The sequence below is a fragment of the Nerophis lumbriciformis genome, linkage group LG20, assembly GCF_033978685.3.
Source record: "Nerophis lumbriciformis linkage group LG20, RoL_Nlum_v2.1, whole genome shotgun sequence".
NCBI classification, from domain to species: Eukaryota; Metazoa; Chordata; class Actinopteri; order Syngnathiformes; family Syngnathidae; genus Nerophis; species Nerophis lumbriciformis.
This window is the reverse complement of record NC_084567.2, coordinates 2,418,844-2,440,000: the sequence shown is the minus strand read 5'-3', so window position 1 is coordinate 2,440,000 and position 21,157 is coordinate 2,418,844. Positions and strand designations below refer to the sequence as shown.

Here is a 21,157-nt window from a genome sequence, read left to right as displayed (position 1 = left end):
GCAGGGGTCGGCAACCCAAAATGATGAAAGGGCCATATTGGACCGAAAATACAAAAAACTAATCTGTCTGGAGCTGCAAAAAATGAAAAGCCTTATATAAGTGTTATAATGTAGGCAACACATTATGTAAGTGTCTATATTAGCCTACTATCAAAATGACTTTAAAAGTCTTATATAAGTGTTATAATGTAGGCAACACATTATGTAAGTGTCTATATTAGCCTACTATCAAAATGACTTTAAAAGTCTTATATAAGTGTTATAATGCAGGCAACACATGATGTAAGTGTCTATATTAGCCTACTATCAAAATGACTTTAAAAGTCTTATATAAGTGTTATAATGCAGGCAACACATGATGTAAGTGTCTATATTAGTTATATTAGCCTACTATCAAAATGACTTTAAAAGTCTTGTATAAGTGTTATAATGAAGGCAACACATGATGTAAGTGTCTATATTAGCCTACTATCAAAATGACTTTAAAAGTCTTATATAAGTGTTATAATGAAGACAACACATGATGTAAGTGTCTATATTAGTTATATTAGCCTACTATCAAAATGACTTTAAAATTCTTATATAAGTGTTACAATGAAGACAACACATGATGTAAGTGTCTATATTAGCTATATTAGCCTACTATCAAAATGACTTTAAAAGTCTTATATAAGTGTTATAATGAAGACAACACATGATGCAAGTGTCTATATTAGCCTACTATCAAAATGACTTTAAAAGTCGTATATAAGTGTTATAATGCAGGCAACACATGATGTAAGTGTCTATATTAGTTATATTAGCCTACTATCAAAATGACTTTGAAAGTCTTATATAAGTGTTATAATGCAGGCAACACATGACGTAAGTGTCTATATTAGTTATATTAGCCTACTATCAAAATGACTTTAAAAGTCTTATATAAGTGTTATAGTGAAGACAGCAGATGATGTAAGTGTCTATATTAGTTGTATTAGCCTACTATCAAAATGACTTTAAAAGTTTTATATAAGTGTTATAATGAAGACAACACATGATGTGTCTATATTAGCCTACTATCAAAATGACTTTAAAAGTCTTATATAGTGTTATATTGAAGACAACACATGATGTAAGTGTTTATATTAGCCTACTATCAAAATTACTTTAAAATTATTATATAAGTGTTTTAATGAAGACAACACATGATGTGTCTATATTAGCCTACTATCAAAATGACTTTAAAAGTCAGGCCTGTGGTTGACTAGATGGACAGACCTTGTTGTTGTTGTCCTGTTGCAGCTTATGAAGACCTCCAGTCTCGAGAGGAAACCAGGAACGCGGCCTGGCTCAAGGAGGGCTGGGACGCCAACGTGCAGTACACTGGTAGGCCAGCTACACACACACACAACACACACACACACACACACACACACACACACACACACACACACACACACACACACACACACACACACACACACATTCTTGTATAGTTACCTTTTTGAGACCTGAGAATAATGCCTCCCTCTTTAGGACCAGCCTTTCTAGATATATAAAGAAGTGTATTTACAACATTAATAATATATACATACTATGCACATATAAAAAAAAAGCTTGTGGTGAAAAATTAGTTGGAATTTCACAAGAAAAACGTCACAATTTCACAAGAAAAAAGGTCACAATTTCACAAGAAAAACGTAGAATCAGAATCAGAATCAGCTTTATTGTCATTACAGTAAAGCTGATTCTGATTCTGATTCTACGTTTTTCTTGTGAAATTGTGACCTTTTTCTTGTGAAATTGTGACGTTTTTCTTGTGAAATTCCAACTAATTTTTCACCACAAGCTTTTCTTTATATGTGCATAGTATGTATATATTATTAATGTTGTAAATACACTTCAATGTTGGCAGTATTATAATAAAAGTCGTCATTTTACAAAATTTTACAAGAAAAACTGAACATTTGTGCAATATTATTGTAAAAGTTGAAATTTTTACTCAATAACAGTTGCAACTTTACAAGAAAAGCTTTCAATTTTTGGCAATTTTATGAAAAGAGTCGTAATTTTACTCGACAGAAGTCACAATTATATAAGAAAACTTTAAAATTTTGGCAATATCGTAACGATGATTACTCAAAAAAAATGTCACTATTTTACGAGAACAACAAAAAAATGGCACTATTGTGATAAACGTCACAATTCTATGACAAATGTCAGCATTTTGCATTAAAAAGTAATAATTTTACATTAAAAAAGTCATAATTTTACGAGGAAATATTGCAGTATTACAGAAACAAAAATAAGATGAGAAATTGTTCCCAATTTTATAAGAAAAAAAGTCGACACATTGTGAGAAAAAGACTACTTTTAGTTGTTTTTTTTAATTATTTCATATGTTGGCCAGAGGGGGAGCACTTCACATTTTTACACACACTTGTTATTTCATATGTTGACCAGACGGGGAGCACTTCACATTTTTACACACACTTGTTATTTCATATGTTGGCCAGAGGGGGAGCACTTCACATTTTTACACACACTTGTTATTTCATATGTTGGCCAGAGGGGGAGTACTTTTAGAAGCGACACACAGTCAATTTGAAAAATCCCTCCTTTTTGGGACCACCCTCATTTTGAGTCACTTGTTCACACCTCCTCATATGGAAGCTACTTTTCCTTGTTGAGGTCACAAGAAGAGTAGAAATTACAAGAACACACACACACACACACACACACATTCTTGTATTTGTTACCTTCTTGAGACCTGAGAATAATGCCTCCCTCTTTAGGACCAGCCTTTCTAGATATATAAAGAAGTGTATTTACAACATTAATAATATATACATACTATGCAAATTTAAAAAAGCTTTTTGTGAAAAATTAGTTGGAATTTCACAAGAAAAAGGTCACAATTTCACAAGAAAAATTTTGAATTTTGGTTGTATTATAATAAAAGTCGTCATTTTACAAAATTTTACAAGAAAAACTGAACATTTGCGCAATATTATGATAAAAGTTGAAATTTTACTCAATAACAGTCGCAACTTTACAAGAAAAGCTTTCAATTTTGTAAATTTTATGAAAAGAGTCGTCATTTTACTTGACAAAAGTGACAATTTTTATAAGAAACGTTCAAATTTTGGCAATATCATAACGATGATCGGAATTTTAATTGCCAAAATTATGACAAAAGTCATCATTTTACTAAAAAAACCTCAATATATTACGAGAACAAAAAGAAATAGCAATATTGTGATAAACGTCACAATTTTATGACAAATGTCAGCATTTTGCATTAAAAAGCAATAATTTTACATTAAAAAAGTCATGATTTTTCGAGAAAATATTGCAATATAACAGAAACAGAAATAAGATGAGAAAATGTTCCCAATTTTATAAATTGTGAGAAAAAGACTGCTTTTATTTTTTATTTTTTTTATTATTTCATATGTTGACCAGAGGGGGAGCACTTCACATTTTTACACACACTTGTTATTTCATATGTTGACCAGAGGGGGAGCACTTCACATTTTTACACACACTTGTTATTTCATATGTTGACCAGAGGGGGAGCACTTCACATTTTTACACACACTTGTTGTTTCATATGTTGGCCAGAGGGGGAGCACTTCACATTTTTGCACACACTTGTTATTTCATATGTTGGCCAGAGGGGGAGCACTTCACATTTCTTACACACACTTGTTATTTCATATGTTGACCAGAGGGGGAGCACTTCACATTTTTACACACACTTGTTATTTCATATGTTGACCAGAGGGGGATCACTTCACATTTTTACACACACTTGTTATTTCATATGTTGGCCAGAGGGAGAGCACTTCACATTTTTACACACACTTGTTATTTCATATGTTGACCAAAGGGGGACCACTTCAAATTTTTACACACACTTGTTATTTCATATGTTGGCCAGCGCGGTAGCACTTCACATTTTCACACACACTTGTTATTTCATATGTTGACCAGAGGGGGAGCACTTCACATTTTTACACACACTTGTTATTTCATATGTTGACCCGAGGGGTAGCACTTCACATGTTTACACACACTTGTTATTTCATATGTTGGCCAGAGGGGGATCACTTCACATGCATACACACACTTGTTATTTCATATGTTGACCAGAGGGGGAGCACTTCACATTTCTTACACACACTTGTTATTTCATATGTTGACCAGAGGGGGAGCACTTTTAAAAGCGACACAGTCAATTTGAAAAAATCCCTCTTTTTGATAGATTTCACCACTAGGGGTGCAAATAAGACATTGTCTATTAGATGCAATGTTATTGGGACCATGATTTTTGTCATCACTTGTTCACACCTCCTCATATGGAAGATACTTTTCCTTGTTGATGTCTCAAGAAGGGTAGAAATACAAGAACACACACACACACACACGGGTGTTGTGTTTGTGTTGGTAATGTTTAACGTCCGTTGCAGTGCCTCTCATCAGGAGCATGGAGTCCAGAATAATGATTCCCACCTGCAGTTCTCCGTTGCAGTGAAGACCATGGTCAACCTAGCTCTACTCATTGGCCACAACATTAGGTACACCAGGACGACCTATCAGCCAATGACAATCTCCCATTTGTTTGTGTAAGAAAATCGAACATGATTTGTGTCGTCTTTTTCTAATCATGACCTGTGCTCCATTTTCAAAACGAAGGCACAGTCGCTCACGTTCACGACTAAAATGTCCGTCAAAATAAAAGCAGGGAGAGACCCCACCTTCTTTTCACCTTTTGTTGCTCTTAAACTTACACTTTTTTGTTAGTAATCTGGTCCAAAACTGAAACTACAGCATTCCTCTGGGGAGAGAGGAGAACCTTCCAGAAGGACAACCATCTCTGCAGCAAACCACCAATCATAGGAAGACATTTCTTAGTAAAAAGTTTGCCAAAATACACCTGGAAGACTCTCAGACCATGAGAAACTAAATTCTCCGGTCTGCTGAGACTCAGATTGAAGTCTTTTGGCGTCATGTTTGGAAGAAAGCAGCCGCCGCTCATCACCAGGACAATACCATCCCCCCACAGTGACGGCATCATGGTGTGGGGATGGTTTTCAGCGGCAGGAACTAGTCAGGATAGAGGGAAAGATGAATGCAGCAATGCACAGAGACATCCTGGATGAAAACCAACGCTTTCCATCCAATCTGATGGGAGTTTGAGAGGCGCTGCAAAGAGCATACTTGCCAACCTTGAGACCTCCGATTTCGGGAGGGGGGTGGGCGTGGTCGGGGTGGGACGGGGGCGTGGTTGGGGACGTGACTAAAAGGGGAGGAGTACATTTACAGCTAGAATTCACCAAGTCAAGTATTTCATATATATATATTATATATATATATATATATATATATATATATATATATATATATATATATATATATATATATATATATAAGAAATACTTGACGTTCAGTGAATTCTAGCTATATATATATATATATATATATATATATATATATATATATATATATATATATATACGTATATATATATATATGTATATATATATATATATATATATATATATACACGTATATATATATATATATATATATATATATATATATATATATATATATATATATATATATATATATATATACGATTGAAGCCAACAAGCAAACCGTCAACTTTCACTTTCAACCTGAGAAATAACAGCTACCAACCATTCACGAAACCCAACACAACACTCCAATACGTGCACCATGACAGCAACCACCCACCCACCACCACGAAAAGAATACCTACCGGAATCAATAAAAGGCTATCGATGCTGTCATCTAGCAAAGCTGAATTTGACCAAGCAACCCCCCCGTACCAAAAAGCCCTTGATGAAAGCGGATACCATTTCACCCTCACCTATGAACCCACGCCAGGAAACCAACCAAAAAAGAACAGAAAACGAAACGACATCATCTGGTACAACAAAAACATCTCAACTAACATTGGCCACAAATTCCTCAATCTGATTGACAAACACTTTCCCAAAGACAACACCCTAAGAAAAGTATTCAACAAGAACAACATTAAATTGAGCTACAGCTGTATGAACAATATACGACAAATCATCTCAAACCACAACAAAACAATTGCAAATGAGCCGTCGGCCCCCGGACAGAGCGACTCCAAAACCAACAAAGGCTGCAACTGTCGAAAGAAACCTGATTGCCCTCTCAACGGGGGGTGCTTACAAACATCAGTTGTCTACCAATCTAAGGTAATACGCAAGGACATTAACACATCCGACACATATGTAGGATTAACCGAGGGAGAGTTCAAAACCAGATGGAACAATCACAAGGCTTCTTTCAGGAACCAAAACCTGCGGAATACCACAGAACTCAGCAAACACATTTGGGACCTCAAAGACAATAATGTTGAATATTCAATAACATGGCAAATTCTTGCATCCAGCACACCTTACAATAGTGGTAATAAAAGATGCAACCTATGCTTGAAAGAGAAACTGTTTATTATTTACCGTCCAGACCTGTCATCCCTCAACAAGCGCAGCGAAATTGTAACAGCATGCCGCCACAGACGGAAACACCTCCTAGGTAACACATGAGCCAATCACCACGCCCCTACGCCAGCCTGTACCCACCCACTCTGTGCCCTATATAAACCATGGTATGTGAATGCTCCCATTAAAATCTCCTGATGATTGAGGGAACCCCCCCTCATGAAACAGGCCTGTAGAGATGAAATAGTCTTGTGATTTTTTTCCCCACACATACATATATGTATATATATATATATATATATATATATATATATATATATATATATAAATAAAATAAATACTTGAATTTCAGTGTTCATTTATTTACACATATACACACACATAACACTCATCTACTCATGGACCTGAGTTCGCCTGAATTTCGGGAGATTTTCGGGAGAAGATTTGTCCCGGGAGGTTTTCGGGAGAGGCGCTGAATTTCGGGAGTCTCCCGGAAAATCCGGGAGGGTTGGCAAGTATGGCAAAGAGGAATGTGGGTATTGTCTGTAGAATTTTGAGGACGAAAATGAATGCATTCCCTTTTGGAAGAAGACCGCAAGATAGCAAAATGTGAAAAATGTGCAGACGCATTGTACATGTAGTATTATATGTAGTATTGTTAAAACTAGTGTTACATACTAAATCATACTTTAATGTTGGGAAAAATATATCAACTCTGTACAACAGTTTGAAAACAAGACCACATTTAGAACAAATGTGGTCGGGGGTGGGGCGGGGCGTGGTTGGGGGCGTGGTTAAGAATTCACCAAGTCAAGTATTTCATACATATATATACAGGTAAAAGCCAGTAAATTAGAATATTTTGAAAAACTTGATTTATTTCAGTAATTGCATTCAAAAGGTGTAACTTGTACATTATATTTATTCATTGCACACAGACTGATGCATTCAAATGTTTATTTCATTTAATTTTGATGATTTGAAGTGGCAACAAATGAAAATCCAAAATTCCGTGTGTCACAAAATTAGAATATTACTTAAGGCTAATACAAAAAAGGGATTTTTAGAAATGTTGTCCAACTGAAAAGTATGAAAATGAAAAATATGAGCATGTACAATACTCAATACTTGGTTGGAGCTCCTTTTGCCTCAATTACTGCGTTAATGCGGCGTGGCATGCAGTCGATGAGTTTCTGGCACTGCTCAGGTGTTATGAGAGCCCAGGTTGCTCTGATAGTGGCCTTCAACTCTTCTGCGTTTTTGGGTCTGGCATTCTGCATCTTCCTTTTCACAATACCCCACAGATTTTCTATGGGGCTAAGGTCAGGGGAGTTGGCGGGCCAATTTAGAACAGAAATACCATGGTCCGTAAACCAGGCACGGGTAGATTTTGCGCTGTGTGCAGGCGCCAAGTCCTGTTGGAACTTGAAATCTCCATCTCCATAGAGCAGGTCAGCAGCAGGAAGCATGAAGTGCTCTAAAACTTGCTGGTAGACGGCTGCGTTGACCCTGGATCTCAGGAAACAGAGTGGACCGACACGAGCAGAGGACATGGCACCCCAAACCATCACCCAACCATGCAAATTTTGCATTTCCTTTGGAAATCGAGGTCCCAGAGTCTGGAGGAAGACAGGAGAGGCACAGGATCCACGTTGCCTGAAGTCTAGTGTAAAGTTTCCACCATCAGTGATGGTTTGGGGTGCCATGTCATCTGCTGGTGTCGGTCCACTCTGTTTCCTGAGATCCAGGGTCAACGCAGCCGTCTACCAGCAAGTTTTAGAGCACTTCATGCTTCCTGCTGCTGACCTGCTCTATGGAGATGGAGATTTCAAGTTCCAACAGGACTTGGCGCCTGCACACAGCGCAAAATCTACCCGTGCCTGGTTTACGGACCATGGTATTTCTGTTCTAAATTGGCCCGCCAACTCCCCTGACCTTAGCCCCATAGAAAATCTGTGGGGTATTGTGAAAAGGAAGATGCAGAATGCCAGACCCAAAAACGCAGAAGAGTTGAAGGCCACTATCAGAGCAACCTGGGCTCTCATAACACCTGAGCAGTGCCAGAAACTCATCGACTCCATGCCACGCCGCATTAACGCAGTAATTGAGGCAAAAGGAGCTCCAACCAAGTATTGAGTATTGTACATGCTCACATTTTTCATTTTCATACTTTTCAGTTGGCCAACATTTCTAAAAATCCCTTTTTTGTATTAGCCTTAAGTAATATTCTAATTTTGTGACACACGGAATTTTGGATTTTCATTTGTTGCCACTTCAAATCATCAAAATTAAATGAAATAAACATTTGAATGCATCAGTCTGTGTGCAATGAATAAATATAATGTACAAGTTACACCTTTTGAATGCAATTACTGAAATAAATCAAGTTTTTCAAAATATTCTAATTTACTGGCTTTTACCTGTATATGTATGAAATGGTGAATTGGTGAATTCTAGCTGTCAATATACTCCTCCCCTCTTAACCACGCCCCCCAGCCACGCCCCACCCCACCCCCGACCACGCCCCCACCCCCTACCTCCCGAAATCGGAGGTCTCAAGGTTGGCAAGTATGCTTTAAAATCTATTATGAGACCTCAAAAAACCCATTTTTGTAAAACGTCACTTCTCTGTGACCACTTTGAGTATCTAATAATAGAAAAGCGCGATATAAAATGTAATCCATTATTATTATTATTATGAAGTGCCCTTTATTTTGAAGGTCACGCTCCGGGAACGGAAGTAAACGTTCTATTTCCGTCTAAACACCAGCCGCGTTCTAACATGCATGCAACTGTAGCTTTAAGAAGGGGGCGCGTCCTCATTAGACCACGCCCCCCTGTCGTCCAGCACGAAAGGCGGGTCTTGGATTACGTCGGATGTTTTTGCGGGTTTTCAGCTCGGAGTTTGCGAACTTTTCATCATCTTTTTGACACCCGCTTGTAAAAGAAAACCTTTATTTGCCCTCCTCTCCGCCGCATGCAGGCCCGCGGGACCACAACATGGACCTGCACATTCTGGACCACCGGCTGCGGGTCACCAGCATAGCCAAGAGCGGGCTGGTCCATTTTACACACCCGCTCATCAAACTCATCTTCCTCCGGAACCGGACCCGGTAAGCCTGCTCATTAATTGTTTTTTACCCCCCCTCTTTCGTTCATTAATTAGCTTTCTACTGCTAAATGACGTCACGAAGCACGTTTTGATGACGACTGCTCATATCGAGCCCATATTTACATATGTTTGCGATTGTTGCCTCTTTTTTTTTTTTACTGGTCGCAGTGATAATCACAATAAAACACACGACAAAAAATGTCAGGCAAACAAAAATAAATATTTGTGAACAATTGAACAATACAGTTACGAGCCTCCCCGCCGCTAGTTGGCGCACAACTTCCGGTCTTACTTGCTAGCATTAGCTTGTAGCTCGAAATGGACATAACTTTGTTTTTCTTCCTATAATGGGAAGGAAACAAGTGAGAAAAAGAAAAAGAAGTGAGTGAAAGTCGTTGAAATAAAGAAATACTTGGCCAAAGACATGAACAAAGCGTGTGGCTAACCCAGTTGGAGCTAGCAGTGCTAGCTCGCTAGCTATCAATGGAATACTGTCCACCAGAGGTGGGACCAAGTCATTGTTTTGCAAGTCACAAGTAAGTCTCAAGTCTTTGCCCTCAAGTCCGAGTCAAGTCCCGAGTCAAGACAGGCAAGCCCCGAGTCAAGTCCAAAGTCAAGACTGGAAAGTCTCAAGTCAAGTCCTAAGTCCTGCATTTTGAGTTTCGAGTCCTTTCAAGTCCTTTTAACCACAGACTAATATATTAACACAGATTGTGTATGCTTTTCAAACGCTGTATTTATTTATTAAAACAAGTGCATTTTAAATTGCAGGAAAGAAAATTGTGCTGACATTGCACTTTATAATAGCACTATTAACCAGTCATTTTAAACATTAACTCATTCCTTTACAGAACAAACACATTGAAAAATAAAGTGCAAATGTACTTATTTGTACAAAAGTGTTAACATTGAAAAAACATGACATATACGTGAACATAACAAAAAAGTTGTACTTTTTATATGTCAGGGCCCTATGCTGCATTGCATTTGCAAAAGACCAAATTAGCCAAGAGTCTGTCAGTCATTTGTGCACGATGGGGGCGTAGTATGATGCCACCATGGCTGAAAACTCGCTCCACTGGAGCACTGGAGGCAGGCACTGCCAAGACTCTCATGGCCACTCGGAACAGTGAACGAAGAGTCTTCATGTTCAATGCCCAGAACAAAAGGGGGAGAGAGTTGTTTTGGGTTAGTGCACTACTTGTAAGTGTATCTTGTGTTTTTTATGTTGATTTAATTAAAAAAATTAAAAAAATTCTTGTGCGGCCCGATACCAATCGATCCACGGACCAGTACCGGGCCGCGGCCCAGTGGTTGGGGACCACTGAGGTAAACAACCAACAGTATGTCAGAAAGCTAGCTAAAACGGTACACATATTCATAATATAGTATACATTTTAACTGACCTTTATTTGACTATTTTTGTCTTTTTTTAGGTGGCTAAAATACGCGGTGCTGCTGACCGCCGTCTAACGTTACGTGTGATATATTGACTAACGTAACCCTGCTTAAAAAAAATCACTGAACAAAAAGTATGAATAAGGTAGTGAACTGCAACAGATTCCCGTGTTTGCAATAACGTTATAACGTTAGCAGTGAGTTTACAGCCTCACTGATTTAACTACACAGCAAATAAAAGTCACGTTACTTAGCCAATAAACGTTATCTTACATTCAAAACTTACCGTTCTTTGTGCAACTTCAAATGCCGGACGAAGTTGGAAGTTGTTGCCTCTCCATCAGTAATTTTGGAACCGCATGTGTTGCATACTGCAAACCGTTTTGTGTTGACCCCCTCGTAATTTTTATACCCAAACAAAATTATTTTAGGTATCATTTTTTGTTCACTGGCGTGTGGTTTGGACATGTCTTCTTCGTTGGTTGTCCTGCAATTTGATTGGATGAATGCTGTGCGATGAAAACAAAGTAGATCTAATTTGATTGGCTGTTGTACTGAGAGCACACCAGCTGACACACGCAACGCTGATAGACAAGTACACAATGAAAAATACGGAGCGCTCCCAAATAACTTTTTCATCTTTGGGTTTTGGGGAAAGTAGCAAGTCATGTCAAGTCATGTCAATTCAAAAGGCTCAAGTCCAAGTGAAGTCACAAGTCATTGATGTTAAAGTCTAAGTCGAGTTGCAAGTCTTTTTACATTTTGTCAAGTCGAGTCTAAAGTCATCAAATTCATGACTTGAGTCTGACTCGAGTCCAAGTCATGTGACTCGAGTCCACACCTCTGCTGTCCACTCTCCAAGTTGTACATTATTATCACATCACTATTATGACATCACTATTATGACATCACTTCATAAATAACTGTAGTTATTTGTGCTATATTCTATTGCGGCGCTTCTCAAACTTTCCCCACCAGGTACAAGCTCAGAAAAATGACCCAACATTGAAATACAGGCGCGTAGTAGGCCCGGGTATTCATCAAAAACAAGGCAAAAGGTTTTTATTTAACAAGTTTATTTAATACTTTTTGGCCACTAACGTTGCACAACAGTTTCAAGAGTAACACTGTAATGGATTGTATTTGTAAAAGCACTTTACATTGAGAAAACAACCTGCTACAGTGTATTAGGGCTGCAGCTAACGATTATTTTTCTATCGATTAATCTATAGATTATTTTTTTCGATTAATCGGTTAATCTATAGATTATTTTTTTCGATTAATCTATAGATTATTTTTCCTTTTACCGATTATTTTTTATATTTAAAATTAAGATGAAAAAAATAAATTTAGGCCAGTTTTTTCCAAAGGCATGGCTTTTATTTAAAAAAAAAAAAAAAGTATGGCCACTCAGTCAACATTGAAAACATGGCAAAACATTCTGTAACACTGTAAACATTTGTGCCAATCTAAATATTCTGGAGCACTGTAAACATTAAGTATTGCTTTTAAAATGTGCAAAATAAACATCCAGTCCAACACAGTACACTATAACCAATTCTACTCATTCCAGTGAGTGACTAACAGTTGTAATGAAGAAAGGTTAGCATGTCTACATGCTCTGGGGTGAGGCTGGTTCTTTTCTTGTTTACAATATTCCCAGCAGCTGAAAATAGGCGCTCAGAAGGGGTCGATGTGGCTGGAACTGAGAGGTAAGACCGAGCCAGCATTGCCAGATTTGGAAACCTTGCCTGATGTTCTTTCCACCATTTTAATGGGTTTTCATCCTTGGAAATGGGGGATTCTCCAAAATAAGACACTAACTCGTTTCTGACCATTTCAGCATCATTACTGTCATTGTTGTCTTCCTCATTGTTGCGGAGTTCATCTGAATCTGAGCCAAGAAGTGTGTCTAGTAAAGATACAGGCCGCCTGTCAGCATCTGGTCTTTCCACTTGCATTGCTGTGCCCTGTTGAGCGTGTGTCTCCTTTTCCCTTCTTTTCTCCTCCAGAACTATTGCATGAACTTTTAAACACTCATCTGCAGTCAGGAATTTCAGCTTCCTGAATCGTGGGTCAAGTGCAGCTGCTAATATGCACACATTTGGTCCATCGTCTTTGAATGTGGTCTCGGCTTCCCACCTGGATGTTATCTCACGTGCAGCAGTGACCTGGAAACACTTGATTGATGCAGTTTGTGTAGCCTTCCGAAGCCCTTTGACCAGCAGAGGGACAGCGGAAACTGTTACATAAGATTCTCCACTCAGGTACACAGTTGCACATTCAAAAGGTTTCAGAACTTGTTCAAGTTCTTCAAGCAAGCTCCACTGGTCAGCCTTAAGATCCAGAAAATGCTTCCCTCTTTGAGTGACCTCCGGATCTGACAGAGTTGCTGTTATTGGCCACCTCTGCTCAAGCAGGCGACTACCGTATTTTCCGCACTATAAGGCGCACCTAAAAACCACAAATTTTCTCAAAAGCTGACAGTGCGCCTTATAACCCGGTGCGCTTTATATATGGATAAATATTAAGATTCATTTTCATAAAGTTTAGGTCTCGCAACTACGGTAAACAGCCGCCATCTTTTTTCCCCGTAGAAGAAGCGCGCGGTGCATGCTGGGATATGTGACGTTTCATTTCCATTTGTGTGTTTATGTAAAGACCCCAAAATGGCTCCTATTAAGTGTGTTGTCTGTCTAATTATAAATAATGCAGACGAGGCGTGTTAACTGAGTTCTCAACGTTTACTCACAGCGTGCTAACTGCCAGCATACAACGCTTCTCAGGGCTACCGCGCATGCTCGTAACTATCGTTGCATGCTGGGTAGTGTAGTTGTTATATTTGCTAGCTCATAACAGCACATTGAGAGACACGCTTACGCGCTTAATTCAATACTCGCCGTCATTCCGGGTGGATTGACAAAAGACCTCCAGCCGCTAGATATTGGTGTCAACAGGGCATTCGAAGCTAGACTGCTAACTGCGTGGGAACAATGGATGACGAAGAAGCGCGCGGTGCATGCTGGGATATGTGACGTTTCATTTCCATTTGTGTGTTTATGTAAAGACCCCAAAATGGCTCCTATTAAGTGTGTTGTCTGTCTAATTATAAATAATGCAGACGAGGCGTGTTAACTGAGTTCTCAACGTTTACTCACAGCGTGCTCATAACCACATTCTAACTGCCAGCATACAACAACGCTTCTCAGGGCTACCGCGCATGCTCGTAACTATCGTTGCATGCTGGGTAGTGTAGTTGTTATATTTGCTAGCTCATAACAGCACATTGAGAGACACGCTTACGCGCTTAATTCAATACTCGCCGTCATTCCGGGTGGATTGACAAAAGACCTCCAGCCGCTAGATATTGGTGTCAACAGGGCATTCGAAGCTAGACTGCTAACTGCGTGGGAACAGTGGATGACGAAGAAGCGCGCGGTGCATGCTGGGATATGTGACGTTTCATTTCCATTTGTGTGTTTATGTAAAGACCCCAAAATGGCTCCTATTAAGTGTGTTGTCTGTCTAATTATAAATAATGCAGACGAGGCGTGTTAACTGAGTTCTCAACGTTTACTCACAGCGTGCTAACTGCCAGCATACAACGCTTCTCAGGGCTACCGCGCATGCTCGTAACTATCGTTGCATGCTGGGTAGTGTAGTTGTTATATTTGCTAGCTCATAACAGCACATTGAGAGACACGCTTACGCGCTTAATTCAATACTCGCCGTCATTCTGGGTGGATTGACAAAAGACCTCCAGCCGCTAGATATTGGTGTCAACAGGGCATTCGAAGCTAGACTGCTAACTGCGTGGGAACAGTGGATGACGAAGAAGCGCGCGGTGCATGCTGGGATATGTGACGTTTCATTTCCATTTGTGTGTTTATGTAAAGACCCCAAAATGGCTCCTATTAAGTGTGTTGTCTGTCTAATTATAAATAATGCAGACGAGGCATGTTAACTGAGTTCTCAACGTTTACTCACAGCGTGCTAACTGCCAGCATACAACGCTTCTCAGGGCTACCGCGCATGCTCGTAACTATCGTTGCATGCTGGGTAGTGTAGTTGTTATATTTGCTAGCTCATAACAGCACATTGAGAGACACGCTTACGCGCTTAATTCAATACTCGCCGTCATTCCGGGTGGATTGACAAAAGACCTCCAGCCGCTAGATATTGGTGTCAACAGGGCATTCGAAGCTAGACTGCTAACTGCGTGGGAACAGTGGATGACAGAAGGCGAACACACCTTCACTAAGACGAGGAGGCAGCGCCAGACGACGCCAACATCTGCCAGTGGATCGTAAATTTGCCCAACTTTTCACTTCGGACACCGAAGACGAAGGATTTACGAATGAAGAATAACTTCAGAAAGTGAGCGCTATGTTTATTTTGTGTGTTGTGACATTAACGTTCGAGCAACATTATGTTGCTATTGCTCTGCACTATTTTGAATTTTACTATGTTTGTGATTGCACATTTGCGTACATTTTGGGAGTGAACAGAGTTGTTAGAACGCTGGTTTTTAATATATTATTAAAGTTTGACTGACCTATCTGACTGTTTTTTTGACATTCCCTTTAGCGCAGCGTAGGCGCGGCTTATAGTCCGGGGCGGCTTATTGGTGGACAAAGTTATGAAATATGCCATTCATTGAAGGTGCGGCTAATAATCCGGTGCGCCTTATAGTGCGGAAAATACGGTAATCATGTAAAAGGAACTGTTCCATCTCACAGACACATCTTGTATGAGGCTGTGGTCTGGAGAACCCATTTGTTTTTGCTTAACCTTTAGTTTTGTACTGGATAGCTCACTTTTTCTGAAGTGCTCGACCAAACTTCTTGCTGCTCCTAAAGCTCTGCTGATGTGGTTGTCCTTTAGAGCATGGTTAACTACAAGCTGTAGAGTATGGCCAACACATCTGAGGGATGAAACACCATGTCTTTCCTCAAGAACTCTTAAAGCTGCAACAACATTTGCAGCATTGTCATGTACAATGACTTGTACTAGTTGTATGTTTATTTCAAACTTATTGACAACATCCTCAATCCAAGAGGCAATGTTTTCTGCAGTGTGCTTTTCATTGAGGGGCATTGTTGTCAAGTTAATTGAGGTAAGCTCCCACTCATCATTAACAAAGTGAATGGTGACACCAAGGTAAGCTTCAGTGGCCATACTTGTCCATGCATCAGTTGTGAGTGTCAGTTTTCCTTTCACATTTTTCAGGATTGCTTTGACTTCATTCATTTTCTTTGTGTATTTTTGCGCCATAAGCTTAGTGAAGTGGGTTCTTGATGGTAGTGTGTAGCCAGAGTGAAACCGTTTGATCATTTTTTGAAACCCTTCCCCTTCTACCATATTTAATGGCCTCATGTCTATGACCATCATTTCCAGGACACCATCAGTCAGGTCAGCGGCCACTTGGGGTGTGCATTCAGTCCCATGCCTTTTTGGAAAAAAATCCTGGACACTGCTTTGTCGTTTGCTGCAACATAAGAGACAACAATTAATTTTCATTTTAAATATACCCAAATACAGCTTACTTTAATACAAAAGGTTAATTAAACTACACACATTATCTTGTTAAATTGGTTTAATAACACAACAATGATAGTATGATTAAAGTGAAGTTAATTGTTCGTTTGTACATAGTATATGTAACTGTTAATGTTGTAAAAGGTATTTGCACAACTTATTAACGTTAGCGTTACAGATAGTATATGTAACTGTTAATGTTGTAAAAGGTATTTGTACAACTTATTAACGTTAGCGTTAAAGAGGAGCGCGTCTTTGTAAACACTGAACAGGCACGCCAAACGCGCCTCTCAGAGCGAAACGGTGCTTTAGTTTATGAATTTACAACGCAGATACAAATGACACATTCATGTTTTTTTGTAATGATGACAACGTATACTCACGCGGATGATTGACTCGTTGATGGTGATGGGAAGAACGCTGTCGGATGTTTTCTTTTTAGATGCTCGTTCATAGCCGTTGTGCTGCTGTGATACGCCATTTCCGCTCGACACAGTGTGCATAAAACAACATTATTAGGCCGTTTATTAAAATACTCCCACACTTTTGACGACTTTTGGCGTGTTTTTTTCCCCTCGCTCGCATCGTTTGCTCTGCGCTCCGCCATGACAGTGGTGTGACGTAAATATGCGACGCGCCGACGCACAAAAATGACGTCGACGTATTTACGTAACCGATGACGTCGACTACGTCGACGCGTCGTTTCAGCCTTACTTCATTCTGTGCCATGGCTCCAGTAAATGACTTGTTTTAGTCTTTGTGAGTCCATGGCAACTTCATCCTGTGCCATGTCTCCAGTAAATGACTTGTTTTAGTCTTTGTGAGTCCATGGCAACTTCATCCTGTGCCATGTCTCTAGTAAATGACTTGTCTTAGTCTTTGTGAGTCCATTGAAACTTCATCCTGTGCCATGGCTCCAGTAAATTACTTGTTTTAGTCTTTGTGAGTAAATGACTTGTTTTAGTCTTTGTGAGTCCATAGAAACTTCATCCTGTGCCATGTCTCCAGTAAATGACTTGTTTTAGTCTTTGTGAGTCCATGGAAACTTCATCCTGTGCCATGTCTCCAGTAAATGACTTGTTTTAGTCTTTGTGAGTCCATAGAAACTTCATCCTGTGCCATGTCTCCAGTAAATGACTTGTTTTAGTCTTTGTGAGTCCATGGAAACTTCATCCTGTGCCATGTCTCCAGTAAATGACTTGTTTTAGTCTTTGTGAGTCCATGGAAACTTCATCCTGTGCCATGTCTCCAGTAAATGACTTGTTTTAGTCTTTGTGAGTCAATGGAAACTTCATCCTGTGCCATGTCTCCAGTAAATGACTTGTTTTAGTCTTTGTGAGTCCATGGAAACTTCATCCTGTGCCATGTCTCCAGTAAATGACTTGTTTTAGTCTTTGTGAGTCAATGGAAACTTCATCCTGTGCCATGTCTCCAGTAAATGACTTGTTTTAGTCTTTGTGAGTCCATGGAAACTTCACTTTTATCTCCTGCTGGATCCACATGGTTCCAGGATGGAGACAGGCTAGCTGTTAGCTTTAAGCTAACCAGCACCCGAGCAGACAAAAACATACTTTGCAGGTCAACAAAAATGTGTCTTTTGAAGTGTTAATGTGCGAGGAGTGTTGAAAAGGAGTCTCTTGGAGAAGTGGCTGTCAAGTTAGCAAGTGACATCATCACCGTCATTGTTTACTGAAGCTGAGATGCTGACTGTGTGTTATGATCAACTTTTTATCCATAGACTTATCAGACTTAATGTTTTATTATCTATAGCTAATAGCTTTGTAGATGTCAGAAACAGCGGGAGGCAGTTTGCAGGTGAAAGTAAACAAAATAAACAAAAACAGAATGCTGGACGACAGCAAAGACTTACTGTGGAGCAAAGACGTCGTCCACAAAGTACATCCGAACATGACATGACAATCAATAATGTCCCCACAAAGAAGGATAAAAACAACTGTGACATCATCACCGTCATTGTTTACTGAAGTTATGATCAACTTTTTTATCCATAGACTTATCAGATTTAATGTTTTATTATCTATAGCATTTTACTAACGTGATATGAAATGTTCCCATCGGCGCTCTGTTAGCTCAAATGCTTTAACGGGTGTGTTGGTTGGCCGCCTGCTAGAGGAGACTTGGAGCCGAGGTCAACAGGAAGTCAGACAATGGGCTGGGACTAGCTAGCACAGCCGGTCGTGGACCAACCATCCCGTCACATGTCGAGGATTAGACTGTGCCGAGTCAGCGGATTGCAGGGTTGAGGAAGAGGGGCGTGTTTGTGCAAAGTAGGACCTTGTGGGCGGGGCTTCCTTTTTGTCCAAAGCGAGGAACGCAGAGGAAGTTTTTTTCCCCCAAAAAAGTTTTCTTTTGTATGTTTTCATTCCCCACAAACTTTATTGGGAACAATTCATGGACATCCTGCCAAAGCTGCTAGTTCCATGTCTCGTTTGCGCACACAAAGGCCGAGAGCCGAGGCAAAAAAAAAAAGGTGAACAAAAATTTGGTCGGCAGAAATGTTTCTCCCGCCTTGTTGCTAGGCAGACTTTGTACTCCTTGTCCCACAAAGGAAGCACCTTTCTCCTTCGCTGTATACTTTGTGTGGGGACAAATTAGACAATATTGTCCACACCGGTCTCCATCCAAACACAGCAGTGTGCTCTTTAACGCACGCCGAGAAGCGAGGGAAAATGACTTAAAACCAAGCGCTCGGTTTACTCCGAGGGCGAAATCTACGCAGCAAATTCCGCGTAGTTGTGTTCGGCCAAGCTAAACGCCAACGCTGCTCTAACTCCAATTCCAGGAAGTTGGCAGTGTTGCCTAAAACGCATTAATAAATGATTTTTTTTTTCAGTAATTAAAAATTTGAGCCATATTACTAACCATCGGGAATTTTACCGCGGTTTATCATTATACCGTTACCGTTACATCCCTAATATATATATATATATATATATATATATATATATATATATATGTATATATATATATATATATATATATATATATATATATATAATACAAATAAAATATATATATTTTAGATTTTCTAACCTGTTTTGAAAAAGCTTTATTGTAATTACTACACCAAATAATATATTGCGAGAATCTGTCTGAATTGAAAATCGCGTGTTGAATGGAGAATGGATTCTGAATCTAAGCGCCACCCCTAGGAAACCGGATCCAATCTGTTCCCGCTCTGGTTACTACCACTTAGTCCTCTAAAACAAACAAAATTGTGGCTAGTTGAGCAACAATCGTGTTCCCATGTTTAGTTTTCACTCATATTTACTAATTGTTTTTTATCTAGTCTGCACTTTGTCTGTGTTATTATTATTATTATTAGGGCCCGCATGGCCCATTGTATAAGGACTCCCAAAGGGAGTCCTTATACAATGGGCCATAAGGACCTATTGAATTTGTAAGGTTTTTCTTTATTATTATTATTCCGCACTTTGCAGCTTTGCGCTGTAATTTGACCCCCTTAACATACTTCAAAACTCACCAAATTTAACACACACATCAGGACTTCCAAAAATTGCCTTTTAATAAAAAAAACCGAACCTCAAAAATCAAAATTGCGCTCTAGCGCCCCCTAGGAAGAAAACTGCCTCTAACTCCCAGTAGGAATGTCATAGAGACATGAAACAAAAACCTCTATGTAGGTCTCACTTAGACCTACTTTTCATTAATTAATTTCCTCGGGCAAAAATCTACAGGAAGTTGGCAATTCCCCCTTCAAGACAAAAAAGTACTAAAGACAGTCACTTTTGCCTCTTTGAGCTGTAATTTGACCCCCTTAACATGCTTCAAAACTCACCAAACTGAACACACACATCAGGACTGGCTAAAATTGCGATCTAAAAAAAAAACCTAACCCCAAATCTAAAAATTGCGCTCTACTGCAATTTTTTAATAAAACGCAAAAAAAACTGCTCCTCGGAAGAGAAAAAGATGACAAAACTGCCTGTAACTCTCACTGGGAAAGTCGGAGAGACATGAAACAAAAACCTCTATGTAGGTCTCACTTATACCTACATTTCATAGATTGACAACCCCCAGCAAAAATCAACAGGAAGTTTGATATTCCCTCTTCAAAACAAATTTTTTGTAAAAACCGGTCACCTTCCTTCAAAAACTATCTCCTCTGAGCGCGTTTGTTGTTTCGGCTTCAAACTAACACAGGAGAGAGATTGAACCCTTGTGATTACAACGACAGAAGCGCTTTTTTTCTAACTGCTCCGGTTTTGATTTTATGAGCCTTCAAAGAACCGCTGCGCCGATGCTGCTGCGCGGCTGTTTTTTTAAGATGGCTGCTTAAAAGCAGGAAGCACCAACGTGCCCACACAATGCAGACAAGGTAGGTACACTAGACAAAAGTCTTGGGACACTTCAGACTAAAAGTAGACAAAAGTATTGGGACACTTATGACTATCACTGGACAAAAGTATTGGGACATTTAGGACTAGCACCTGCCAAATACGCGGGCCCGACCAATGCTGCTTGCAGCTTTAATTATTATTATTATTATTATTATTATTGGCTTTTATCTAGTTTGCACTTTGTCTGTATTATTACTATTATCATTATAATCGACTCCTCTTTGCCTTATTCTTTTTATTTTCCT

General features: G+C 39.3%; 2 protein-coding genes across 2 annotated transcripts in view; both read left to right on the top strand.

Annotated features, from left to right (window-relative positions):
• Positions 1-4,738, top strand: part of nipsnap1 (nipsnap homolog 1 (C. elegans)) — an 18,263-nt gene extending 13,525 nt beyond the window's left edge. The window contains exons 9-10 of the mRNA XM_061980077.1: positions 1,282-1,365; positions 4,452-4,738. Coding sequence (XP_061836061.1) covers positions 1,282-1,365; positions 4,452-4,516 — 149 coding nt within the window. The 3' untranslated portion in view covers positions 4,517-4,738. The remainder of the gene's footprint in view (positions 1-1,281; positions 1,366-4,451) is intronic.
• Positions 4,739-9,325: 4,587 nt separating this feature from the next.
• Positions 9,326-21,157, top strand: part of castor1 (cytosolic arginine sensor for mTORC1 subunit 1) — a 50,102-nt gene continuing 38,270 nt past the window's right edge. The window contains exon 1 of the mRNA XM_061980979.1: positions 9,326-9,595. Within this exon, the coding sequence (XP_061836963.1) occupies positions 9,483-9,595 (113 nt within the window). The 5' untranslated portion in view covers positions 9,326-9,482. The remainder of the gene's footprint in view (positions 9,596-21,157) is intronic.